This window comes from Rana temporaria, chromosome 1 (assembly GCF_905171775.1).
Source record: "Rana temporaria chromosome 1, aRanTem1.1, whole genome shotgun sequence".
In the NCBI taxonomy this organism is placed as follows: domain Eukaryota; kingdom Metazoa; phylum Chordata; class Amphibia; order Anura; family Ranidae; genus Rana; species Rana temporaria.
The window spans coordinates 12,595,449-12,623,370 of NC_053489.1; the positions used below are offsets into that span (position 1 = coordinate 12,595,449).

The window sequence follows — 27,922 nt, forward strand, 5'->3', positions numbered from 1 at the left end:
AACCCGGTCCGAAGCTGCGTGGCCGCGGGACCCACAGACCCGATCGCCGCCGGAGTCCCGCGATCGGTCACAGGAGCTGAAGAACGGGGAGAGGTGTGTGTAAACACAGCTTCCCCATTCTTCACTTTGGCGCTGTCATTGATCGTCTGTTCCCTGATGTAGGGTAAGGTGATCAATGACGTCACACGTCCAGCCCCGTCCCCCTACAGTTAGAAACACATATGAGGTCACACTTAACCACTAGGGGGCGCTGAAGGGGTTAACTCCCAAACTGCAATTGTCATTTTCACAGTAAACAATGCATTTTTATAGCATATGTTGCTGTGAAAATGACAATGATCCCAAAAATGTGTCAAAATTGTCCGATGTGTCCGCCATAATGTCGCAGTCACGAAAAAAATCGCTGATCGCCGCGATTAGTAGTAAAAAAAAAAAAAAATTATAAAAATGAAATAAAACTATCCCCTATTTTGTAAACGCTATAAATTTTGCGCAAACCAATCGATAAACGCTTATTGCGATTTTTCCTACCAAAAATATGTAGAAGAATACGTATCGGCCTAAACTGAGGAAAAAAAAGTTTTCTTTATATATTTTTGGGGGATATTTATTGTAGCAAAAAGTAAAAAATATTGCATTATTTTCAAAATTGTCGCTCTATTTTTGTTTATAGCGCAAAAAATAAAAACCGCAGAGGTGATCAAATACCACCAAAAGAAAGCTCTATTTGTGGGAAAAAAGGACGCCAATTTTGTTTGGGAGCCACGTCGCACGACCGCGCAATTGTCTGTTAAAGCGACGCAGTGCCGAATCGCAAAAACTGGCCGGGTCCTTTACCTGCATTTTGGTCCGGGTCTTAAGTGGTTAAGCTAGTGCATTGTTGGTTCACTTACCTTGTCCTTTGATTTTCCTTCAAAAAATGTTTTTCTTTGTTTTGTTTGTCTGAATTTCTCACTTCCTGTTTCTCCTCAGTAAGCTGTTCTAAATGACTTTCCACCGCTCGGATGATAGTGGAAAGCTTACTGAGGAGAAACAGGAAGTGAGAAATTCAAACAAAGAAAAAAAACATTTAGAAGGGAAAAGGAAGGAAAAGGTAAGTGAACCAACAATGCACTAGCTTAAAGCGGTGGTTCACCCTCAGTGACACGATTTTACCATCGAGACAGGCATTGTAGCGCGAGCTACAGTATGCCTGTCCCGATTTTTTTACCCCCGTACTCACTGTGTACTCGTACATTATAGATTTCGGCTCCCGCGGGGAATGGGCGTGCCTATGGAGAGGGAGGATGATTGACGGCCGGCCCTGGCACGTCACTCTCCCCGAAGACAGCCGGAGTAGGTCTCGGCTCTTCACGGCGCCTGCGCACAGGCTATGCGCAGGCGCCGTGAAGAGCCAAGCATATTTCAGCTATTTCCGGAGAAGCGTGACGCGCCAGAGCCGGCCGTCAATCATCCTCCGTCTCCATAGGCACGCCCATTCCCCGAGGGGAGTCGGTATCTTCGATGTACGAGTACACGGTGAGTACGGGGATAAAAAAATCGGGACAGGCATACTGTAGCTCGCGCTACAATGCCTGATTTTATGGTAGAAGAATTTTTTTTTTTTTGGGGGTTTATAGGGTGAACCCCCGCTTTAAAGGAACCAATTTAGAAAATAAAAGATGAACCTTTACAAGCCCTTTAAGTTACCTAACTCCACCCATTGTCCTGACATAGTAACTCAGAATAGAAGTTACATACACAACAAAATTACTTTTTTCTGTCTGTAACCTCCAGAAACTAACATTACAATTACATTATAAAATTCATGTGTTTCATATAGATTTCAGAAACTTTTATCACTGAAAATAGTAATAAACTCAAAGGGCCAGATTCTCAAAGGAGATACGCCGTCGTATCTCTGAGTCTGAGGCCCCGTACACACGACCGAGGAACTCGACGTGCCAAACACATCAGGTTTCTCGTCGAGTTCAGTGTGGAAGCCGCCGAGGATCTCGGCGGGCCGACTTTTCCCATTGACTAACGAGAAAATAGAGAACATGTTCTCTTTTCGGCCCGACGAGTTGCTCGTCGGCTTCCTCGCTGAAAAGTGTACACACGACCGAGTTTCTCGCTAGAATCCAGCTCCGATCGAGTTTCTGGCTGAATTCTGCCGAGAAACTCGGTCGTGTGTACGGGGCCTCAGCGGTCGTATCTATGCGACTGACGCATAGATTTCTATTAGATCCGACCGGCGTAAGCCGCTTACGCCGTCGGATCTTAACTGCATATTTACGCTAGCCGCTAAGGGCGTGTACGCTGATTTACGCCTAGAAATATGTAAATCAGTTAGATACGCGAATTCACAAACGTACGCCCGGCCGACGCAGTACAGATATGTCGTTTTCCCAGCGTAAAGTTACCCCTGCTATATGGTGGCGTACATGCGGCGTACCAATGTTAAGTATGGACGTCGTGGGCATCGAATTTTGAAAATGTTACGTCGTTTGTGTAAGTCATCCGTGAATGGGGCTGGGCGTAATTTACGTTCACGTTGAAACCAATACGTCCTTGCGGGGTACTTTGGAGCAATGCACACTGGGATATTCCACAGACGGCGCATACACCGTTCGTGAAAAACGTCAATGACGTCGGGTCATGGTTAATTTACATAACACACGCCCACCTCTTCACAATTTGAATTAGGCGGGCTTACGCCGGCCTATTTACGCTACGCCGCCGCAACTTTCTTTTGAGAATTATGTCACTTGCCTGTAAAAGTTGCGGAGGCGTAATGTAAATAGGATACGTTACGCCCGCACAAAGTTACGTGCATCTACGTGAATCCGGGCCAAAATCTCTAACAACCTCCCACTATGCAGCCATGCTTAAATCAGGGCCAGGGACAACAAACTAAGGAGGTGCAGAAGAAGGTGGGAGAGACGGCTCCAGTGACACACAGGAAATGCCTGCAGGGGACAGACACCGTGGGCCGCTGGAGATACAGCTGCACACCTTGACAGCTGCACAGGGGTAGAGTGGGCCGTCACACACTGGGAGGAAGGTGAGCACACTGAGCCCTCAACTGATCCTGTGTGTGTTACAAAAAAGTATTGCCAAAAGTATTGGGACACCTGCCTTTACATGCACTTTAATGGTATCCCATTCTTAGTTCGTAGGGTTCAATATTTAGTTGGCCCACTCTTTGCAGCTATAAAAGCTTCACCTCTTCTGAAAAAGGCTGTCCACAAGGTTTAGGAGGGTGTCTATGGGAATGTTTGACCATTTTTCCAGAAGCGCATTTGTTAGGTCACAAACTGATGTTGGAAAAGAAGGCCTGGCTCACAGTCTCCGCTCTAATTCATCCCAAAGGTGTTCTATGGGGTAGAGGGCAGGCCAGTCAAGTTTCTCCACCACAAACTTGCTCATCCATGTCTTTATGGACCTTTCTTTGTACACTGGTGGGCAGTTATGTTGGAACAGGAAGGGGCCATCCCCAAACTGTTCCCAAAAAAATGCATGACATTGTCCAAGAAATCTTGATATGCTGATGCTTTAAGAGCTCCCTTCACTGGAAGTAAGGGGCCAAACCCAACCCCTGAAAAACAACCCCATAGCACAATCCTCCTCCAACAAATGATTTTGACCAGTGCACAAAGCAAGGTCCATAAAGACATGGATGAGCGAGTTTGTGGTTGAGGAACTTGATTGGCCTGCACCTCAACCCAATAAAACCCCTTTTGGGATGAATCAGAGTGGAGACTGCAAGCCAAGCCTTCTGACCTGACAAATGCCCATCTGGAAGAATGATCAAACACTCTCAAAGACACACTCCTAAACCTTGTGGACGGCCTTCCCAGAAGAGTTGAAGCCGTTATAGCTGTAAAGGGTGGGGCAACTCAATATTTAACTCTACAGACTAAGACTAGGATGCCATTAAAGCTCATGTGTGTGTAAAGGCTGGGTTCACACTATTGCAAATTGGATGTGGGTTTCGCATGGCAAAGCCTGTGACCGGCACTCAGTGGAGCCGGTTCACACAGCTCTGGAACGGTTGCAGAGCGAATTGCACAGGAGTCCTGTGCATCTTCTGTTCCATTGCCGAAATCAGGCCTAAAATGGTGAAGGGGGGACACACTGGACTCCTGCTGTGAGCAGCTCCGCCTAAAGGCAGGCTGTATATATATACCGTATTTTTCGGACCATAAGACGCACCTGACCATAAGACGCCCCTAGGTTTTACAGGAGAAAAATTAGAAAAACAAGATTATGACCCAAATATGTACTGAAATATTTAAGTTACCAGAATTCAGTTAAATTTCAGTATTCTGTAAATTTATGGCACTGGCGTATACCGTATGCTGTACAGATGCTGTTTAGATGCTGTTTACAAATGCTGTGAGGGAGCGACCAATGAGGTAACTCTATATTGGTCAGCTGACTCAGGAGAGCGTCAGTGCATGGAGCAATACGACGTGACGTTGTGTGGGCGTATCTCCGTGCACTGGACAAGGCGCAAAGCTTCCTGGGGCTTCTTCGTAGGCAGCCTGCTCTCCATACCTCAATGCTGCCCGCTTTCCATGCCGCCCGCTCTCCATACCTCTATGACGCCCACTCTCTGTACCTCCATGACGCCCGCTCTCCATACCGCCATGCTGCCCGCTCTCCGTGCCGCCATGCCACCCGCTATTCTGCCATGTTGCCGTGCTGCCCGCTATTCCGACATGTCGCTATGACGCCCTGCCGCTAATTCCGCCATAGACCAGCCTGATCCTGAGCCTGATCCCCGCTGATTAACCCGCTAATGGTGCCGCCTACCCAGACACCCGGTATGTGAAATGGCAAAGACGGGGGGGGCTGTGCATTCAGTATTCGGACTATAAGACGCAGAGACCTTTTCCCCCATACATTTGGGGTAAAAAAGTGCGTCTTATAGTCCGAAAAATACGGTACTTCTGGCAATATAATGTACATTATGGAAACAACATCTAGTGGAACAGATGAATCAAGAAGTAAACATACTTTTTTCTTTATTCCATAATGTCCAGATTTATTTCTTCTTAGCTTCATATTGTTCAAAGCGTGAGCCAGAGCGTATACCGCAATGTAGATTAAATAAAATTTTCCATCATTCCTCCTGGTAAAGCGATATGCCAATGATTCTGGCCCGGTGCAGGTGATGTTAGAGACAACACCATGTAGCAATAAATGATTTTTATATATATTTGAAGAAAGACATTTAAACTTACTAATCCAAATATCTTCCAGCAATGGATCGTTTGGCCGGTTGGATGGATGTACTTTACGCATAAAATCATCAAAACCAGGAATGTAGTGAAGAGAAAACATCCCTGTAATGCTGCAATTAAATGTTTCTTTCAGGCTGCTCTCTTGATATCCAAGAACATTCCATGACGGATTGACAATTAATGTCATATTTTGTCTGAGAACATTCGATTCTTTAGAGAACAAGATATATTCATATATAAAATGGCCGCATACTATCACAACATCGGTGGTTGACGTCTCGATAACCCTCACCCTCCTTCTGTTAATTTCCACATCGCTGGTCAGGTAAACAACAAATTCTATACAGATCCCATGTCTGGTCATCTCTTTTCTCAGCTCCCTCAATTCTGTTTCTCCGGTTCCATCACTGGATGTGATGATTCCAACCCAATTCCATCCAAACATTTTCAGGAATTCTATAACCAACTCATACCAAACCCAGTTGCTTGGAACGGTGCGGTAAAAATTTGGGAATTTTTCTCTTTCGCTCAGGAGAGGGTCGGCGACTCGGTGGCTGATCTGAGGAAACAAAATGGAAGAGGATCATATTATTATTTTCACATATGTTGGCTGTGAGCGTGTTTTTTCTTTAGGCATCTCTTTTCTCAGCTCCCGCAATTCTGTTTCTCCGGTGAGAGTTGGTCATCATATTTTTAACGAGGGTCAGTGGCGGTGCGTCCATAAAGGGCGCACGGGCGTCGCCCCCTCTCTCCTGTCACCTCTCTCTCACCATAGATGGATTCATGCATAGCAGTGATGGGTGATCCCAAAATTAGCATATAATACAAATATATATATATATATATATATATATATATATATATATATATATACATATATATATATATATATATATATATATATATATATATATATATATATATATATATATATATATATATATATATATATATATATATATATATATATATAATGTGTATATCCAATCTGGTATGGCAAAAAACAACATAAAATGAAAAAAGCATTAAAATTATGGTCTGGTGTGTAGTAAGTCCTGTCATAGCAAAACGTGTGTAGGACTACCCCCGAAGGAGCTGCTGGATATTTTCGGGCGGCATGTTACCTCTATTTCCTCGCCGTCCAGGGTAATGGATGAGAGTTGAGAAAGTTCAATGTCCACACTTTACACTTCTTTTTCTAGGATTTATTTGCTGAACTTGGTAAAGAAATAAAAGAAGTGATTGAAGAGGTGAAAGGGTAACAGGTAAATAGGTTCAGGTGCATTATTTCAATCGGGAAACACTCCTGCTTCCTGTGACACAGCTTTTGATGAAGTTCAAGGCCTCTCCTGAGATACCAGCCATGTTCGCGGTCCTCTCCAAGATAGGTCCTTCATCAAGCGGCTTCCTCCCTCCAGGACAGACAGCACAGGACCACCCTTGAAAGCGTAGACCCAATCTGCTTACTGGGCCTACTCAACAGATCACAACTCTGGACCAACGTGATCCCGAGCCAGGATTACAGGAACACGCACCCCCATCCAGGAGGGCCACACACGGGGTGGTGGGACGACAGACCAGGATCGACGACCCCGGTCCAATGACGTCTGTCCATTAAGTACCCCTCCCCAGCATGCACACCGGGACGATCAACCCCCACTGATTGTCTGCAGAGGGGGAACACCCAAATCACCTTGACCTAGCTGCTGCCACCCTTGGCCTGGAGTGGTAACAACACCCCAGGCGAACAATAGTGGTCACTCACAGCACAGCCATGGCTGGAACAGAGGCCAAATTTTCTCAAAATCATACATGTCTGAGTCAACTAACTCTCAGACTTCCCCCTAAATTTAAAACAGCGCTAGCCCAACAGGAGCAGGCCGCTACACGTGCTTGGCAAATCATTCAGTGCAAGACACCTCTGTGCTCGCAAGCAGCTCACCTCACTGCTGTCGGATAAACAGCATAAATATGCCCCAAGTGTAGATGGAGGGAGTAGTTGCAGTAATATAGGAGTCTCCTTAAAGTTGTTACAATGTTCTCAGTAGCGGATATGTAGCATACATGGAAACATAAGCATAAGGAAAAATGTTAATAGCGTAACTCTATGGGAATCCACAGTGGAGCAGTGGCTAATCGCACAGTATTAAACTCACTTTTTGTGAGGAAACGCGGGCGTAAAACCACGAACGCCGAGTTTGTAAGTCCCAACTGTGTGCCTTGATCCACTCTAGCTTCCCAGGTGTAAATAACCAATATCTTGTTGGGCAGCGGTATAGGTGAAAAAAAGGATGCTGATAGCATAAACCTTTAAGGAGAACGTATATAATAGCACAATTAAACAATAAAAAAATCACATTTAGCAGAGATCTGCAAAGAAATAGTAACCACGAGCGCCGAGCTCGTCTCCTGCCGTCAGGCTGTTGGTGTACCTCCAATCCCGACGCGTGTCATCACATCACGTGACTTCCCCTGGTGACGGGACTTACTACACACCAGACCATAATTTTCATGCTTTTTTAGACAAGTATGAACTGTAGCCTTCCTGGTAGCCTTCCCTGCAGCCTTCCTTGATGCTTTCTCTGCAGCCTGCTCTGCAGCTTTCCTTCTCCGCTTGGCTGGATCCTGTGCCTCTGGAGGTGTACTCGTGCCAGGAGGAGGAGAAGAAGGTGTAGGAAGAGAAGGTGGATGAGATGAAGGTGGAGGAGGTTGTGAAAAAGAAGAAGGTGGAGGAGAAGAAGGTGGAGGAGAAGAAGGTGGAGGAGATAAAGGTGGAGGAGATTAAGGTGGAGGAGATGAAGGTGGAGGAGATGAAGGTGGAGAAGATGAAGGTGGAGGAGGTTGAGAAGAAGAAGGTGGAGGAGAAGAAGGTGGAGGAGAAGAAGGTGGAGGAGATGAAGGTGGAGAAGATGAAGGTGGAGGAGGTTGAGAAGAAGAAGGTGGAGGAGAAGAAGGTGGAGGAGGTTGAGAAGAAAAAGGTGGAGGAGGAGGATGAAGTTGAGAATAAGCAGGTGGGGGAGGATGGCCGTGGCTCCAAATGACCATGTCCTCGGTAAGTAGCCCCCTCACCCCCTTATTCATTAAACTTATAAGTAGTGGCTCAAATATGAGGCGTTGGTCCTCGGTCATTTGGCTAATTTTTGCCATTACAAGGGTGCCATAGCCCTCTTCAGGGGTGGTAGGCTGCTGGAGGGTGGCCTGTGCCTCTCTAATCAGGGCCAGTGCTGCCTCGCTCACCCTCATATCCCTCCTGCCCCTTCTTGTAGGAAGGCAGATGGGAGGCACCTGGCACCTTGTGCTGCCACTTGGCCCTGCCACCTCCTCTGTGCCACTCACTCCTGCCCCCTCCTCTGTGCCACTCACTCATGCCACCTCCTCTCTGTCACTCACCCTGGCCACCTCCTCTCTGTCACTCACCCTGGCCTCCTCCTGCCTGACACTTTCCAGACCCTCATCCTGGCTGATGTCCTCCTGTGTATAAAAAAGGGACAGTTTGAGTTTTGGGTTTAACAATCACACACAATTTTCAGCTCATGACTGTTGCAAATTGATTGAAAATAAATAGAAAAGACAATCATTCTGACCCCAGCAGTTTTCATTCTTTTCTCCCCAACTTTTTGGGCCACTACTGTCTATTGATATGGAAAACACTTTTAGATCAAACATTAGATATTTTTTACATATTAACATCTGAAGCGCTACCGCCTCAGGAGCCGCTGATTGATTTGGGATCGGCGTATTAAGTTACCTCTATGTGATGTCTAGGGGTGAAGGTAGATGAAGTTTTCTGAATGCTTTATTTCCTTGGTCCAACACGACCAACATCAACTTGAGGTAGACAGAAAAGGTTGATGAAATAAAGGAACTTTGCAGTATCAGGCTTTGGATAGAGAAAAGCAATCCTGCTATTCTGTAGTTTCATCAATGCGTCGCCACTCCAGCCAGAGTGGGTGAAGGGCCTCCGGACAGACCTCTGCCACAGGCCTGGCAGCCGGAGTGCCACGTAAGGTTGCTGGGAAGAACAAGTCTCTGCCACAGACTTGGCTCTGATTAAATATTGGGGCCTCTGGCAAAGGCCTAGTGCAAGATTTGAGTTGAACAGCAGAGCAAATCCTCCCAGTAAATTGTGCTAGGGTCACCGGTTGACAGTGCAATGTACCTGTCAGTGTTCCGGTCACCAGATCCCCGATGGTACGTTCAAGCCCTTTTGGATAACCTGCCTTTTGGGCTCTCCTCAAGCCGATCCCCCACCAAACGGCATACAGCCTGGGATCTTTTCAGTAAATGTGGGGACCCAGTAAGTCACTGGGGCCCCTTGGTAGCATCAGTTGCTCCAGGCCAGGAGGGCCCAGAGTCAGGAACTCCATGTAGTGCGCGACCCCAGGCCAGATAGGCCATAGTGGTGGGGCCCGCGATGTGCGCACACCCTAAAGGTGGGTGCCGCACCTGGAACCAAGAACCCAGAACAACTGCCTCTGCAACATAAATACTCCCCCCCAGCATGCCCCGCGAGGGAAAACTCCTCCAATTGGCTGCTGGGAAGAAGCGGCTCCGCCTGGACCCCTCTGGCGCCACCTGCCGCCCAGAGATGGAACTGCATCCCTGGAACGCAGACTGACCCACAGAACAATCCAGATTTGGCGACAGCCAAATTTAACAAATTAAGAATGAAAGCAACTTATCTCTCTCATTCTCCCACTAACTTTAGCGTAGTGCCCTTTCTGAAAGTAAAGGGGGCGCTACACATCTATTTGACAGCCTTTTTTTTCCACAATATATACAATTAAAATACTATACCTGGCTCCAGACAGCCAAATCCGGGTCTTCCTCCAGGATGGAAGGCTCCTCTTGCACTTGAGAAGGCTCACCTTGCTCCTAATGCCGCGTACAGACGAGCATACATGTACGATGAAACCGGTCCGCCGGACCGTTTTCACCGTACATGTCTGCCCGGGGATTTCTGTATGGTGGCTGTACTCACCATCATACAGAAATCCGCGCGTAAACAATACGCGGGGCGTGTCCGCGCCGTCGCTGCGACGATGACGCGGCGACGTGGGCGGCCCTGCCAGTTAAATGCTTCCATGCATGCGTCGAAGTCATTCGACGCATGCGAGAGATGGCGGGCGCTCGGACATGTACGGTAGGTCTGTACAGACGACCGAACATGTCCGAGCGGGCAGGATTTCAGCGGGCTGTTTTAAAACAAGTCCAGAAATATTTGCCCGCTGGAAAAAGGCCCGGTGGGCAAATGTATGCTGGAATCCTGTCCGCTCGGGCCTACACACGACCGAACAGGTCTGCTGAAACTGGTCCGCGGACCAGTTTCAGCAGACATGTTCGGTCGTGTGTACGGCCCATCAGAAGGATCAGCTTGGCAGCAGGGAAGGCTGGAGGCTTGGCTGGTGCTTTTTCTGGAGCTTTTTCTGGAGGGCTGTCTGGGGGGAAGGCTGGAAAGTGATTCCCTTGTTTCATGGTGGTCATCAAGAAAGGACATTCTGCTGTAGTACCACAACGATGGTACATATACCTTCCCTGCTGCTGCTCCAGACCTCTGAGAAGCCAGGACCCTGTTACGCACAGCCCTGTATGTGCCTCTCAAGGTCCCAATTTTAGTCTCCAGCTGTTCAGTTGTTACATGTGGCATCTTTGGCCCAGATTCACATCCAGCGACGTATCTCTGCGGCGGCGTAACGTATCCGATTTACGTTACGCCGCCGCAACTTAGACGGGCAAGTGCTGTATTCTCAAAGCACTTGCTCCGTAAGTTGCGGCGGCGTAGCGTAAATCAGCCGGCGTAAGCTCGCCTAATTCAAATTTGTATCAGGGGGGCGTGTTTTATGTAAAACTACTGTGACCCGACGTGATTGACGTTTTTGCGGAACGGCGCATGCGCCGTCCGTGGAATTTCTCAGTGTGCATTGCTCCAAAGTACGCCACAAGGACGTCATTGGTTTCGACGTGAATGTAAATGACGTCCAGCCCCATTCACGGACGACTTACGCAACGACGTAACTTTTTAAAATTTCGACGCGGGAACGACGACCATACTTAACATTGGCTGCGCCTCATATAGCAGGGGCAACTTTACGCCTGGAAAAGCCTAACGTAAACGTTGTAACTTTACTGCGTTGGCCGCGCGTACGTTCGGGAATTCGCGTATCTAGCTAATTTGCATACTCACCGCGGAATTCGACGGAAGCGCCACCTAGTGGTAAAAAAATAAATGCAGTTAAGATCCGACGGCGTAAGAGACTTACGCCTGTCGGATCTAATGGATATCTATGCGTAACTTATTCTAAGAATCAGGCGCATAGATACGACGGGTCAGATTCGGACTTACGGCGGCGTACATGGTGCTACGCCGTCCTAAGTCCTCTGAGAATCCGGGCCTTTGTGTGCACAAATGGGAGCAGGCTATTCAGTGCTGCTGTCCTTAGCTTTTTATTCCTGTGGATGGGGTCTTTTGTCGCCCAAAGAACGGGCAGCTCCCTTAACCTGTCAATAAATTCCCCCAGGAACTCCTTCTCCTGAAATGGATTCATATTTTCTACAAGAAAAAAACAAAGACAAATAGCTAGATTCAGTAAGAGTTAGGTCGGCGTATCAGTAGATACGCCGACCTAACTCAGAATCTGCGCCGACCTAGGTTTAAGTGTATTCTCAAACAGAAATACACTTAAACCTATCTAAGATACGATGGCTTGCGCCGTCCTATCTTAGGGTGCAATATTTAGGCTGGCCGCTAGGTGGCGCTTCCATTGCGGTCGGCGTAGAATATGTAAATCACTAGATACACCTATTCACGAATGTACGCCCCGCCGACGCAGTACAGATACGCCGTTTCCGTAAGAGATAGGCCGCCTAAAGTTATTCCATCAAATAGCTGGAATAGTAATGTTAAGTATGGCCGCCGTTGCCGCGTTGAAATTCGAAAATTTTACGTTGTTTGCGTAAGTCGTCCGTGAATAGGGATTTACGTCGTTTACGTCCACGTCTAAATCAATAGGCCCGTGCGGCGGACTTAGCCACAATGCACACTGGGAAATGTAGGCGCCCGCTGCATGCGCAGTTTAAAAAAAAACGTCAATCACGTCGGGTCAAGCCTCATTATCATAAAACACACCCCCTCAGACAAATTTGAATTAGGCGCCCTTACGCCCGCCCGCTTTAGGCTACGCCACCGTAACTTAGCAGGCAAGTACTTTGAGAATCAAGGGGGTTATCCTCAAAAAGAGATACTCCGACTTAACTGCTGTTCAGTCTGTGTGTAACTTTGGAAACGATCCTCAAAAGGCTTTTTCCAAAGTTACACAGAAGATCCGGCATGTGTAATTGAATTACACTGCCTAATTTTAGGATGCAGTACCGCATCCGCCGCTGGGGGCATTTCGAGTCGAAATGCCGTTGCTAGTATGCAAATTAGCACTTAAGGCGATCCACAAAGCTTTCTAGCTTCCTTTTTGCGCCGTAAGTGTTATTTTGCAAGTGTAAAATTAGGGCTCGTTTTACAAAGTGTAAAGTTAGTAACACCTTGTAAAGGCCCATTCCAGCGACGGCATTTGGTATGCTTTCCCGAGGGAGAACTCCACGGCAATTTGTAAAAAACAAAACCGGCATGGGTTCCCCCCCAGGAGCATACCAGGCCCTTAGGTCTGTCATGGGTTGTAAGGAGACCCCCCCACGCCGAAAAATTGACGTAGGGGGTCCCCCTACAATCCATACCAGACCCGTATCCAAAGCACGCTACCCGGCCGGCCAGGAAGGGAGTGGGGACGAGCGAGCGCCCCCCCCCCTCCTGAGCCGTGCCAGGCCGCGTGCCCTCAACATGGGGGGGTTGGGTGCTCTGGGGCAGGGGGGCGCACTGCGGGCCCCCCCACCTCAGAGCACCCTGTCCCCATGTTGATGAGGACAGGACCTCTTCCCGACAACCCTTGCCATTGGTTGTCGGGGTCTGCGGGCGGAGGCTTATCGGAATCTGGGAGTCCCCTTTAATAAGGGGGCCCCCAGATACCGGCCCCCCACCCTAAGTGAATGGATATGGGGTACATCGTACCCCTACCCATTCACCTGGAGGCAAAAAGTAAAAGTTAATAAACACACAACACAAGGCTTTTTAAAATATTTTATTATTCTGCTCCGGACGCCCCCCCTGTCTTCGTTATTAGCTCAATTACCAGGGGGGGCTTCTTCTTCCGCTCTCCGGGGGTCTTCTCCGCTCTCCGGGGGGGGTTTCTTCTTCCGCTCTCCGGGGGGGGGCTTCTCCGGACTCCGGGGGTCTTCTTCCATCTTCTCCCCTCTTCCGCTCTTGACTCGGCGAACCCCGGTTCTTCTGCAGCTCTCCGGTGCCTTCTTCTTCAGCGCTGGCTGCCTGCTATGTTTGTGTGTTAGCTCGATTTCAAACAGGCAGCCGGCGCGGTCTTCTGTGACGTCAGGGTCTTCTGGTCTTCTGTTCTTCCGATGTTGCCTCGTCGCCTGTTGTCGCTGTAATGATGGAAGCGCGCCTTGCATCACATTTATATAGGCATCACCGTCCCATCATGCTCCGGCAGGTACCCACGTGGTGGGTGCCTACCCACGTGCACCCACCACGTGGGTACCTACCGGAGCATGATGGGACGGTGATGCCTATATAAATGGGATGCAAGGCGCGCTTCCATCATTACAGCGACAACAGGCGACGAGGCAACATCGGAAGAAAGGAAGAGAAGACCCTGACGCCACAGAAGACCGCGCTGGCTGCCTGTTAGAAATCGAGCTAACACACAAACATAGCAGGCAGCCAGCGCTGAAGAAGAAGGCACCGGAGAGCTGCAGAAGAACCGGGGTTCGCCGAGTCAAGAGCGGAAGAGGGGAGAAGATGGAAGAAGACCCCCGGAGTCCGGAGAAGCCCCCCCCCGGAGAGCGGAAGAAGAAACCCCCCCCGGAGAGCGGAGAAGACCCCCGGAGAGTGGAAGAAGAAGCCCCCCCTGGTAAAAGAGCTAATAACGAAGACAGGGGGGGCGTCCGGAGCAGAATAATAAAATATTTTAAAAAGCCTTGTGTTGTGTGTTTATTAACTTTTACTTTTTGCCTCCAGGTGAATGGGTAGGGGTACGATGTACCCCATATCCATTCACTTAGGGTGGGGTGCCGGTATCTGGGGGCCCCCTTATTAAAGGGGACTCCCAGATTCCGATAAGCCTCCGCCCGCAGACCCCGACAACCAATGGCAAGGGTTGTCGGGAAGAGGTCCTGTCCTCATCAACATGGGGACAGGGTGCTCTGGGGTGGGGGGGCCCGCAGTGCGCCCCCCTGCCCCAGAGCACCCAACCCCCCCATGTTGAGGGCACGCAGCCTGGCACGGCTCAGGAGGGGGGGGGGCGCTCGCTCGTCCCCACTCCCTTCCTGGCCGGCCGGGTAGCGTGCTTTGGATACGGGTCTGGTATGGATTGTAGGGGGACCCCCTACGTCAATTTTTCGGCGTGGGGGGGTCTCCTTACAACCCATGCCAGACCTAAGGGCCTGGTATGCTCCTGGGGGGGGAACCCATGCCGTTTTTTTCTTTGAAAATGGGCATGGAGTTCTCCCTCAGGAATGCATGCCGCTGTCATTTTTTTTATCCCCGACGCAACTTTAAGCCGTCGCGATCCTCAAAACTCGGCGTAACGTAACTTCGCGCATGCGCAGTACGGCCGGCGCGCATGCGCAGTACGGCCGGCGCGGGAGCGCGCCTCATTTAAATGGGACTCGCCCCATTTGAATAGGAACGCCTTGCGCCGGCGGAATTTTAGTTACACAGCCTGAAATTTCTAGATAAGTGCTTTGTGGATCAGGCACTTAGGTAGAAACTTTAAGGCAGTGTAACTTAAATTGGATTTTTTAAGTTACGTCAGGTTTTTGTGGATCTGGCCCCAAGTACTTGCCTCGCTAACTTACGGCGGCGTAGCCTAAACACGCTAAGCTACGCCGCCGCAAAGTTAGGACACCCTACATGAATTTAGCTAAAATATACTAATGTCAATCACAGTCTATAAACTCTAGTAATCTTTATCCCCAAATAGCCCTTAAATCTCTTTGTAGTATAGGCCACTGATGTCCTAAGTTCAAATCATACCTTCGTTCACGTGTTCGTCGCTTTAATGTCTTCCTCCGCACACCGAACGTACGTCACATGTGTGTTAAGCTTTATATACACTACGCATGCGTGACACTCCGCACACGTCACCCGCCCATGATGTTCTTACTTGATGTTTCCCCTCCCCTTCTCTTTAGGCACTCAAACGACATGGCGGAATTAGATGAGCAGGTGTCTGATATTATATATTTGGGCTTGGTTTTTACCATTTCTCATATTGCCCCCTTTTATATTTTGTGATCACTTTTTATGTATTTGTTGGTTTTATTAAAAAAAAACTATATTTTTTGACCTGCACCATTGGGGCTGTGTTTTCCTTCTCTCCCCAACATGTTCTTTGGAGCCTTCCATTTCCATTCAACCTATCCCTCAAGAGGTTCACCATTATCCCCCCACATCTACTCTTGCGAGCGGACATCTTGGGATAATCAGGACATCAATCTGGGATACCGTGCATCCATTGCTCTCTACTGAAGATCGATTCCATCTTTGATCCAGTCCGAGGAGGCCGAGCAGAGTATGCCCTGTGAGTGTTCATGCCTTATTGATCTGCTGTCGCTGACAGGCAGGTCCACGCTTTCTGGTAAGCGCAATATTATTTTCATTTGAAAGTGATAACTTGTCATTCTACCATCTATTCATCTCACCAGTTTTGGATGGACTTTCTAGTGTTATATTATTTCATCATTGTTGGTTGTGTTTTATTACAGCACCAGTTTTTTCACTTATTTCACCATTATTTATTAGTTTTTGGTTTTTCATCACTGTCTCAGCACAGTAATTATTGATTTAGTATTTTCCAAGAGAAATCATTGTCTCTATGGTCTCACAAGCGCAAAAAAATTTCCTCACATCACTGTCCAATATTTGTCATATTGTAGTGTGGCTGCTTTAGTTTTTAATTTTAATTCTGGTTGGCGCAATATTCCCACCCCCCCCTGTTTTGTCTGATATTAGGCCAAGTTCATCAGAAAACGACGACATGGCGGCATCAGATGAGCAGATGTCTGAAATGAGGACTAGATCATCCAGAAAAGACGACGTAGAGGCATCAGATGAGCAGGTGTCTCCAATTAGGCCTAGATCATCCAGAAATTACAACGTGGCGGAATCAGATGAGCAGGTGTCTGTAATTATGTATTTGTCTAACGACGACACAACAAGCCCGAAACCTGATGAGGAAACGTTAGAAACGCAGAGCAGATACAAGGCATCTAACATGTCCTACGCAGAAATGGCGGAAATGGTGGACATCTTGCAAAAGTCTGATTACGATGGCAAGCATGGGCCCTATACCCACCCTAATTTAAGGAAGGGCAAAATTATGGATAAAGTGCGAAGAAGTCTGGATCGTCATTTTGGGGTGAAACGATCGAAGGAGCAGCTCAGAAAGAGGTGGTCAGACCTCAAACTAAGGGAGCCGGAACAGTTAAAGCGGGGGTTCACCCAAAAATCAACTTTCTGTCACTAGATCGAGCATACTGCTGACGTCTGCAGTGTGCTGTATTTTTTTTTTGTACTTTAGCCATATTTATTCTCCATCACCGAGCGGCGTATCCTTCCGGGTATAGGCGTTCCTAAATAAAGCGCAGTTGATTGACGGGCTTGGGTGGCGCGTCACACCTTCCGAAAATAGCCAACGTGACCCTCGGCAATTTACGGCGCCTGCGCAGTCAGCTCTACATGGCAGGTGCAGGCGCCGTATAGCGCCGTAAGCAGCCGAGAGTCACGTTGGCTATTTCCGGATGGCGTGATGCGCTATTCAAGCCCGTCAATCAACTGCGCTTGATTTTGGAACGCCTACTCCCCAAAGGATTCCCCGCTCGGAGCCGGAGAAGAAATACGGCTAAAACGATAAGTACAAAAAAAAAAAAAAATCCAGCATACTGCAGATGTCAGCAGTATGCTGGATCTAGTGACAGAAAGTTGATTTTTGGGTGAACCTCCGCTTTAAGGAGCATTAAGAGAATGCTTGAAAAAAGTAAGTACTTCTCCTGTGTCCCTATTATTATTGTTTTTCTGAACTTGCATGTTGCTCCATGTTGTTGCTTTTGCATATAGGACCTTAGATAATAACGGTCGTTTCAGACACATCCGTTTGGCCACTAAATGTTTTCTGAAGATACAGGGTTAAATACATTTATATAGGCTTGATTATATTCCAGAAATATGTTTAAATAGGTGTCTAGTAGAGTTCAGTGAACCTGAACTGTAAAGTTCGGGTTCGGTACGGACTTTGGGTTTTTCCCGAACCCGGACCTGAATAATTGCTTAATTTTGAATTTTTTACATTGTTTACATAAGTCGTTAGGGCTGGACGTAATTTACGTTCACGTCGAAACCAATACGTCCTTGCGGCGTACTTTGGAGCAAAGCACACTGTGATATGTACATGGACGGTGCATGCTTCGTTCGTAAAAAATGTCAATCACGTCGGGTCACCACCCATTTACAAAAAACACACCCCCCTCATCCTCATTTGAATTAGGCGCGCTTACGCCGGCCCCATTTACGTTACGCCGCCGTAATTTAGGAGGCAAGTGCTTTGTGGATACTTGCCTCTCTGATTTACGGCGGCATAGCGTAAATACGATACGCGACGCCGCCGTAACAATGCGCCCGGCTACCTGAATCTGGCACGATGGGCCAGATCCACAAAAGAGATACGCCGACTTAACTCCAGTTTTCTAAATTTACACGGCGTGTATTTTTGCGCCCGATCCTCAAAACGAGAAGCGCCTGAAATTCCGGCTTTTCCGTCCTACCTAAAATAATTACACCGGCGCATTCTCGGGCGCAAATTACGCTAGGCACGCCGCTTTTTTTGATAGGCAAAGATGCAAATGAGGGAGATAGGGCGATCCACAGAATTAAGTGTGTGCGCCGTAGATTACGCCCTGTGCGCACCTGTTAGTTTCCCGGTGTGAATTTACACTTTATAAAAGCAGCCCTAATTTTACACATGCCGTCTGAATGTCTGCTGAAGCAACACCATTGAGGAAAAGCTCAGCACACACACACTTTCAGGACTACAATCTGTCTGCCAAAATGCCAGGACCATCAATGATCCTAGCTGCATTAGTGTCTTTAGAGGCGCAAAGAAGGAGGAGGGCACAGAGGAGGAGGAGGAGGGCACAGGAGAGGGTATACCGCCCACACCAAGATGTGTTTGGCATGCCTGCTTCTGAGGTATTCCGCAACTTCAGATTCAACCGTGAGGCCATCCTGGAATTAACCACAATCCTTCAGGATGATCTCACCAGCCCAACACAACGCTCCCATGCACTGCAGCCACTCATCAAAGTACTGGCAACTCTGCATTTTCTTGCCACTGGCTCTTTCCAACGCACAAGTTGAGGCGTGGCTGGGATGGCACAATCCTCCATGAGCAGGTGTGTGCACCAAGTGGTCCCTGCAATCCTGCGGCGCATGGGAAATCAATTTCAAAAACCCACCCAGGAGGACCAGCGTTTGAAGACCATGACAGACTTCTATCACATTGCCAGATTCCCACGCACCATCGGGGCCATTGATTGTACCCATGTGGCACTACAACCCACCCATGATACTGAGCACATGTTCCGGAATCGTAAAGGCTGGCATTCCATAAATGTGCAGGTGATCGTAGATGCCCATGGCCTCATCTGGCACGTCTGTGCTAAATTTCCGGGATCCTGCCATGACAGTTATATTTTCCGGCAGACCCAGATCTCCAGAGATTTGGACCAGAACATGTATGGAGACAGCTGGCTGATTGGTGAGTGACATGTGTGTCAGGTATGTCCCCCCCATGATGCTGACATCACAAGGGGCACATGCATGACTAATATCCTCCTGTCTTTTCCCTTACAGGTGACTCTGGATATGCCCTGGGACCTCACATGATGACCCCATTCAGGAACCCCCAAACCCCAGGAGAGCAACGCTACAACCAGGCGCACATACGTACCCGGGGAGTGGTTGAACGTACATTTGGGCTTATGAAGTCCCGCTTCAGATGCCTGGATAAGTCTGGGGGTACACTGCTGTATTCCCCAGACTTTGTGTGCCAAATAATTGGGGCATGTTGTATACTCCACAACTTTGCCATGAGAAGGGGACTGCATATTGACTTATGTGATGACCTGACCCCCGACCCAGTCAATACCCCCCCAACCAACTCTACCCGGTCTGCTGAGGGCACAGCAGCCAGGAGACGCCTTGCAGAAGGCATTTTTTCCCAGTAAACGTACATGAATAATGTCACAATAAGAATGTATCTTTTCCCTGTAAATGCACATCAATAAAGTCACAATGATAATGCATGAATGCACACCACTGTGGTCCCTAGCACAGACACATGACATGCACATCGAATTGGATTAGATCCAAGTACCCCCCCCCCCCCCCTTTGGGACTTGGGAGCAGTAACGCCACGCCGCGGCTCCAATTATGTCACTGTGCATTCATACACCATTCAGGAACCTGGGATTGCACTTCTCCCTGGTCCTGGGGATCCCTACTCCACCAAAACTGAGGGTGACACCCTTAATTTATCAGGAATGCCACCCCCCCACATTCACACATCATTCACACACATAAATCAAATCATAAGTACAGAAGACCAAATTAAATAATAAAAAAAAAAAAAAGCATAAACAAAAAAACAAAAGTATCCCTGCTAATTAATTAGCGGCGGCGATTGCTACGCCTTGGCTGGGCAGGGGCACGGGCAGGGGCACGGCCACGGGCACGGCCACGGCCACGCCGTCGCGGAGGATGTCCATTGGGGGGGGGTGAGCTGGGGAAGGAGGAGCCTCCTGGGGGGGGGTGAGCTGGGGAAGGAGGAGCCTCCTGGGGGGGGTGAGCTGGGGAAGGAGGAGCCGCCCCTGCTGGCCTTCCCTCCATGGCCCCTGCAATTCGAGTGAGACAGGCAGTGAGGGCAGCCGCATTGGCCTGGCCAGACCTAGTATTGTCCTGCACAGCCTGGGTCAGGGCACTCAGCTCATGGGCCACGCGTGTTGTGGCGGTCTGTATGTCGTTCAAGCATGTAATGACCGCCGTTGAGTTGGTGGCCACATCACCGAGTGCCTCCATCATTTCACCCTGGCTGTGCTCCATCTGGGTAATTTTTTCGAGTATTTTCCCAAGAGTGCGGGTCTGCCGGGCATTGTCCTTCACCACACTGGCCGACAGACGCTCGCCCACAGCCACGGTCTCCTGGGTTGGCCCCCTGGCTGCCGCTGAGTCTTGCGGGCCTGGAGGAGGGGAGAGAGTGACCCTTGTGACTGGAGGCCTGTTGGGGGAGAAGTGGGAGGGGCTACCCCTGATGGTGGCCTGACTGGTGCCAGCCTCAGGGGTAGCCTCAGGGGAAGACTCAAAGGTCATCATATCAGTGGCCAGGAGGACTTCCTGGCTAATCTGCATATTTTCGTCCTCCTCCCCCTCATCATCCTCCTCCCACTCATCCTCCTCCCCCTCAACCTCCTCCCCCTCAACCTCCTCATGAGGGGATGTTTGGCCAATCCCCTCCCCTGGGGAATCCTGCCCTTCTTGGGACTCATCATCAGCCTGTCTTGGGGGTGGTGCAGCAGCCTGGCCCGATGGGCCTGCAACCTCCTGGCCTGCAACCTCCTGGCCTGCAACCTCCTGGCCATCTGTGGAGGACACAAAACAATCACATGTTTGAGGAACCACACACTTGGCACATCTTCCCTTCCCCCACCCACACATGCTAATCAACAGAGATTCCAAAAAAAAACGTACCTGTCCTCCTAGGAACATCTGACGTATAGCCAGGCAGGCCCACCACCTGCTGTGGGTGGAAACACTGGGCCACTGCCCATTCCTCCTCCGTCAGTCTGACTGGGCAGGGTCCCCGTCCTCCAGTGCCCCTGGTATGGGCGTCGATCCTTGCCATCTTAATCCTGGACGACGCTCCTCAGATCATTTATTTTTTTCTGTATGCCAGCGGGGGTCCTGGTCTCCCCCCCCCCGCCGCATTGATCTGGTCCGTGATCTTTTTAATAAGCTGCCTCCTCCTGGCCGGGGTGGTGTTCTGGCTCTCAGGGCCATGCAGAAATCGCCCATATTTCACAATGCCCCGAGCAAGAATTTGCTTCTCTCCCAGGGTGAAATTAAGCTTCCTGCGTTTGGGGGGCATCACATACACCACCCAGCAACAACAAACACACCCGACAAACAATCTAGAATACACACCCAAAAACCAGACAAAAATATACACCACAAAAAACTAAAAAAAATATAAACACACAAGGACACAGCTAATATAAATTCAAAAACAAACAAACACGCACAAACAAAAAAACAAAAAACAAACACCAAAAAACAATCAGCAAAAACACTAACAAACAAATTAAATAAAGACACTTTCGCAAAAACAAACAACAACTAGACTCTCCAACTCCTCAAACACTTTTCTCACAAACACAACTTACCAACACACAAACAAACAGAGCAGAAGCAAATTGCTCATGGAAGGGAAACAATGGGATATACTTTTGCAAGGGAAGTGTGTTTGTGTGGGGCTTTTTAGACACAGGGCGATCCTCAAACTAAGTACACTTGGCCTTTTACCTATCTCACTGATTGCGCCGAGACCAGTTCTGCACATGCCCAGTGAGGTCCCGATTCGTGCGCGCATGCGCAGTACGGCCGGCGCCTCATTTGCATGGGGTCACGGCTCATTACAATGAAGCACGCCCACTTCCTTCCCACTTGCAAAAACCCCGCCTTACGCCTCGGAATTTAAGTTACGCTGGCTCAAATTTACACACAAATGCGCTGTGGATACGGCACTTACGACACCAACTTAGGGCAACGTAACTTAAATGACATAAGTTAGGACAAACTAAATTTGCACCGCTGGCTGAGGATCTGGCCCGATGTGTGTGAATATGCACCAAGTAAAAATGTGGTAAAACCAACCAAGTGTGGCTTGTTTTTCTTAAATACCCTAGAAATTATGATGTGTTTGGTTTTGGTGTTACCAGTGAAATGGTTGTTAGTTCATAATGAAAATACACTTGACACTACATGTAGTACACTAGGAAAAAATAGGAGACAGCTAAAATAAATACAAGCGAGACATCAAAAATTGAATTTAAACATATTTTTTTAGGATTTGGCTCAAAATAATAAATTACAGATTGGCTTGTATAGGAATGCCCCCCCCCCCACTCTTGAAATATTCCACGTACTTATCCTGGACTGCACAGGCACTTTGGGGGGGCAAGCCAAGACGGCCATGTTCTAGGCCTGGCAATTACACCTGAGGTAAGTCTGGCCTCGGGCCCAACTGTGGCCATATAGGTAAGAGACTGTCTCCTTAAGAAATTGTGTAATATGCAGCAACAAAAAAAAATATAGTTCCATTTATATTCTGCCATATGCATTGAGGTTAAAAACAGGCGGAACCGGCTGGCCATTATCCCAAAGGCGTTCTCCACAACTCTTCGGGCTCTGGCCAGCCGGTAGTTGAACACCCTACTTTCTGGGGTGAGGGTCCGCTGGGGGAATGGCCTCATGAGATGCTTTCCCAGTCCAAAGGCTTCATCAGCCAGAAATACAAAGGGGAGTCCTTCCACATTCTATGCATCCTTTTGTCTGCCTGAAGGCTCCCCCATCCAACATCCAGCCATTCTTCCCCACATCCACATAGAGGAATTCATACTGTGCTGACACCACCGCCATCAGCACAATGCTATTAAACTCCTTGTAATTGTAGAATTGGAAACAGTGCGGACGTGCTTCCCGTCAATGGCTCCACCGCAGTTGGGGAAGTCCCACCGCGTAGCAAACTCCAATGCCACAGTCTGCCATTCCTGTGGCGTGGACGGAAGCTGTGGAATCAAACCCAAAAATATTTTTTTAACTTTTGCACATAACATTGCAATCAGGTTATACAAAAACATTATTGGCCTACATCATTCTAACATTTATGTTAAGGAGCATTTAACCAAAAAAATATAAGGCCCAATTATCACATTCCTCACCCCCTCTGATGGACTATTGTAAAAAATTTAGGGGGGGGCTAGATGAGTTTGGGACCTCAAAAAAGCTATACTGTGAAACACATTTTAGGGGGGGGGGGGGGAAACATTACAATGGATCTTACAAAATACATTCGGAAGTGACTAGGCTAGATGTGTTTGGGCCTAGGATAGCATGCTGGGGAGGTAAGGGAAGGGAAATATGCATGTAGGCCAAAAAAGAGGCATTAAAAGCTTACAGCATGCATGGGGGCAAAGGGGACATTCACAGCATATTACAATCATGGTAATTAGGGAAGGAGGAAATAAATACAGTACATTAGCATACATTAAATACATTAAATGTGATATTAAAGGAGAAAACTTACCCTCATATAGTCGTCCTGCAGAACCTGTATTATAGCAGAACAGGTGTCCGAGATTATGAGGCCCAGAGCCTGGGGGGAGATGCCCGTTGTGAACTTCAAGTCCTGCAGGCTTCTCCCAGTTGCCAGATAGCATAACGTGGCAACTAGTCTCCTCTCAGCGCTGATGGCTTCCTGCATAACGGTGTCCTGCCTGGTGATATATGGCAACACCAAAGCCAAGAGGTGCTGGAATACGGGGTCAGACATCCTAAGGAAATTCCTGTAATCATTAGGATTATTCTCCTGGATCTCCCGCAGCAGAGGCATATGAGAATATTGGTTCCTACGGAGCAACCAATTATTGGCCCATGAACGTCTCCTCACCTTGTTCATGGCCTCGTCTAGGTCTAAAACAATAAGACCAACACACATCAACTGCATAACACAAACTCAACGACGAGCAGGTGCCTGCAACATGGCTAGAAACGAACGACTAATCAGAACGAACAAACTAAACAGAACGCACTGAAGAACAGCAAGTCCTATGAAGAACGACCTGAAAATCAGAAACGAGCGGACAGGAACGCACTGTAAAGAAAATACGACCTGACCACATGCCCCCAAAAAGACAAGATATAAACCCACAAGCACAAACTGAACTGCAGAAAACGATCTGAAAGCACGAAGACTGAAAAGTGTGAAACGTCACTCACCAAACTTTTACTAACACCCAGCAACACGAGATTAGCAAAAGCAGCCCCAAGGGTGGCGCCAATGGAATGGAACTTCCCCTTTATAGTGCCGTCATACGTGTTGAACGTCACCGCGTTTGAGAATGACGAGATTTTGTCTTGACAGTGTGTACGCAAAGAAAGCTTGTCAAGATTCTCGACAAGCCTAACAAGGAACTCGTCGAGGAAAACGATGTTTCTTTTACGACGAGTTCCTCGGTCGTGTGTACGAGGCCTCAGTTTGTTTGATTCTGAACTCAACAGAATCAGAGCTGATCACATTGGCCTCTGTACAATGTAGGAGACGGGTCGACTCCTGCTGGAGCTCCTGCTATTGTGTGAAGGTGTCCTGTGTTGTACTTATGATAATGTATAATCTACTGTGTGAAGCTCGGTGACAACAAGTCTGACCTGTAGTGAAATCCGATTTATCATAACAATGACCAGGCTGCTTTAACCACTTAACGCCCGCCGCACGCCTATTTACGTCCACAGAATGGCACGTACAGGCAGATGGGCGTATAAATACGTCCCTGCCTTCTAGCGGGTCGGGGGTCCGATCGGGACCCCCTCCGCTGCGTGCGGCGGTCGGATTACCTCAAGGAGTGATCCAGGACGACGGCACGGCTATTCGTTTATAGCCGCTCCGTCGCGATCGCTCCCCGGAGCTGAAGAACGGGGAGAGCTGTATGTAAACACGGCTTCCCCGTGCTTCACTGTGGCGGCTGCATCGATCGAGTCATCCCTTTTATAGGGAGACTCGATCGATGACGTCAGTCCTACAGCCACACCCCCTACAGTTGTAAACACACACTAGGTGAACCCTAACTCCTACAGCGCCCCCTGTGGTTAACTCCCAAACTGCAACTGTCATTTTCACAATAAACAATGCAATTTAAATGCATTTTTTGCTGTGAAAATGACAATGATCCCAAAAATGTGTCAAAATTGTCTGAAGTGTCCGCCATAATGTTGCAGTCACGAAACAAAATCGCTGATCGCTGCCAATAGTAGTAAAAAAAAAAAAATCATAAAAATGCAATAAAACTATCCCCTATTTTGTAAACGCTCTAAATTTTGTGCAAACCAATCGATAAACACTTATTGCGTTTTTTTTTACCAAAAATATGTAGAAAAATACGTATCGGCCTAAACTGAGGAAAAAAAAAATTATATATGTTTTTGGGGGATATTTATTATAGCAAAAAGTTAAAAATATTGCATTTTTTACAAAATTGTCGCTCTATTTTTGTTTATAGCGCAAAAAATAAAAACCGCAGAGGTGATCAAATACCACCAAAAGAAAGCTCTATTTGTGGGGAAAAAAGGACGCCAATTTTGTTTGGGAGCCACGTCGCACGACCGCGCAATTGTCTGTTAAAGCGATGCAGTGCCGAATCGCAAAACCTGGCCTGGGCATTTAGCAACAAAATGGTGAGGGGCTTAAGTGGTTAAGGGATTAGTTAATTAGCTCATGTTAATTTAGGTTTCTGGTTACCTCCTCTTTAACTGTATATAAGACTTGTATTCCGGTTCTAATAAACAGTTCATGTTCAGCAATCAAGCAAGTATCGTCTTGTTTGATGTTGATGGCGGTTGGAATATCTGATATCTAGATTCAGACTTGGAGGAAGTGGTATATGACGAAAGCACTCAATCAGAGTGTGGGACGTTTCGTTACAGACACCATCCACTGCCCTACTGACACCAGTCTCTACCCTATTGAAGTCCACTGCACTATTGACACTGCTCTACTGACTGACACCGTCTACTGTCTTACTGACACCAGCCCCTGACCTACTAACATGTCCACAGCTCTACTGACACCATTCACTGGTGGCATGCATGTTTGAGATTTGGGGTGCACACCCCAATGCAATAGGCTGCGCACACCTATGCTAGCTGGTACGTGTGTTGAAAAACTGTTGAATTGTTTGTGTAGTTGGGCTTAGATATCGCAAGATTTTATTTGCTTTTATAGCCCATAAATCGTAGTTATGACATTTTCAAGAGAGATCACCTACCTGTGGGTATTGGTAAATATACAAGAGCTCAGCCACGGCAAGTGTTGATGGGAAAGTGGCATCACCCACAAAACCAGCGACTTCAGAGTTTTTCATACAAGAGTAGTTTGGAACACCCAACATTCCTGCACCACTCAGTATCTGTAGGGTGGAATCTATTGCCCTCATAATGTACCCACACGTGTCAAACAAGTGATAGCCCAGAGTAATGTTGGGAAGGATATTGGGGTCCTTGTTAATCTCATCAATTGCAAAAAAAAATCCCATCAAGTATTCATATTCTGATATATCGATACTGTGAAATATTAAGAAAGCATAACATTTAATAAAACATTAATATTAATATACAGATTAAAAATTAATAAAATAAACAAATACAAAATACATTTACTAATGTGAAATAAATTATTGTTAAATTTTTTTGAAAATTTGTACAGGTCGTACAATTCCTCAAATCGAAAATAGATTTTTGATTAAATTATGATAAAATTCTGGTCTTTTTTTAGGCGTTTGGGAACTTGCCACTGAGGTACTGCACATTCCACAAACTCACGGAAGGGGGCAGCATCTACCAACTGAAAAGGCAGCAGTTGAAGTGCTAGCAATTTAGCTAAGCTAGCATTCAACCGCTGGGCATGTGGATGGCTAGGAGAGAACTTATTTTGGTGCTGCAGCAGCTGGGGCAGGGAAATTTGCCAGGTACAATCTGCCATCGGTGCACCCATAGTAGATTGCCCGCGGGTACTAGGCTGTGACACACCTAATTCTACACCTTCAGTCCTATCAGTGCAGGCTTCAGAGAGGACTGAGGGTATAGTGGGGTTGGAGATCCCAGCTGATGAGGGGCAAGGGGAGGTCCGCTTTGTTCTTTGGTGTAGGTCTTTGAGGTACGCTTGCCAACGAACTGCATGGCAGGTCGACATATGTCTGGTCAAGCATGTGGTGCCCTAGCGGGTGATGTTTTGGCCACGCAAGATACGCTTGAGACATATGTTGCAAATAGCAGCAGTGCGATCTGATGAACTTGTCTCAAAAAAGGCCCACATCAAATAACTTTTGGAATAACGCTGAGAGACAGCAGCGCCCTGCACATGCATATCTCTGCGTTGTGATGCAGTCGGTGTGCTGCCCTTAATCTGGCCCCTGGAGGGCATCCTGCCTCCTTGGAGATGTGCCTGTGCCTCCTCCTCCTCCTCTCTCTTATCAGGCACCCATGTAGAGTCAGTAACCTCATCATCCCCTCCCTCCTCATCACTGTAGAAAACCTGGCAGTATGCTGCAGCTGGGGGAACATGACTGCCAGATTGCTGTCCTTCTTGGGCACCCCCTCTCTCTGGGCTCACGTTACTGCCTTCCTCTAGCTGTGTACCATCATTGGAGCCTTCAAAACGCTGCGCATCCTCATGCAGCATGTACCCAACACTGTGTTCAAACAGTTTGGGGGACTCCTCAGGAAGACATGGTGGGGCTAGGGAAGGAGTGAC

At 47.9% G+C, this 27,922-nt stretch overlaps 1 protein-coding gene across 1 annotated transcript in view; it reads right to left on the minus strand.

Annotated features, from left to right (window-relative positions):
- LOC120934022 (vomeronasal type-2 receptor 26-like) overlaps positions 1-26,709 on the minus strand; it is a 40,719-nt gene extending 14,010 nt beyond the window's left edge. Inside the window, exons 1-2 of the mRNA XM_040347323.1 lie at positions 26,439-26,709; positions 5,521-5,787 (exon numbers count right to left, since the gene is read on the minus strand). Of these exons, the coding sequence (XP_040203257.1) occupies positions 5,521-5,787; positions 26,439-26,705 (534 nt within the window). The 5' untranslated portion in view covers positions 26,706-26,709. The remainder of the gene's footprint in view (positions 1-5,520; positions 5,788-26,438) is intronic.
- Between the last annotated feature and the right edge of the window lie 1,213 nt (positions 26,710-27,922).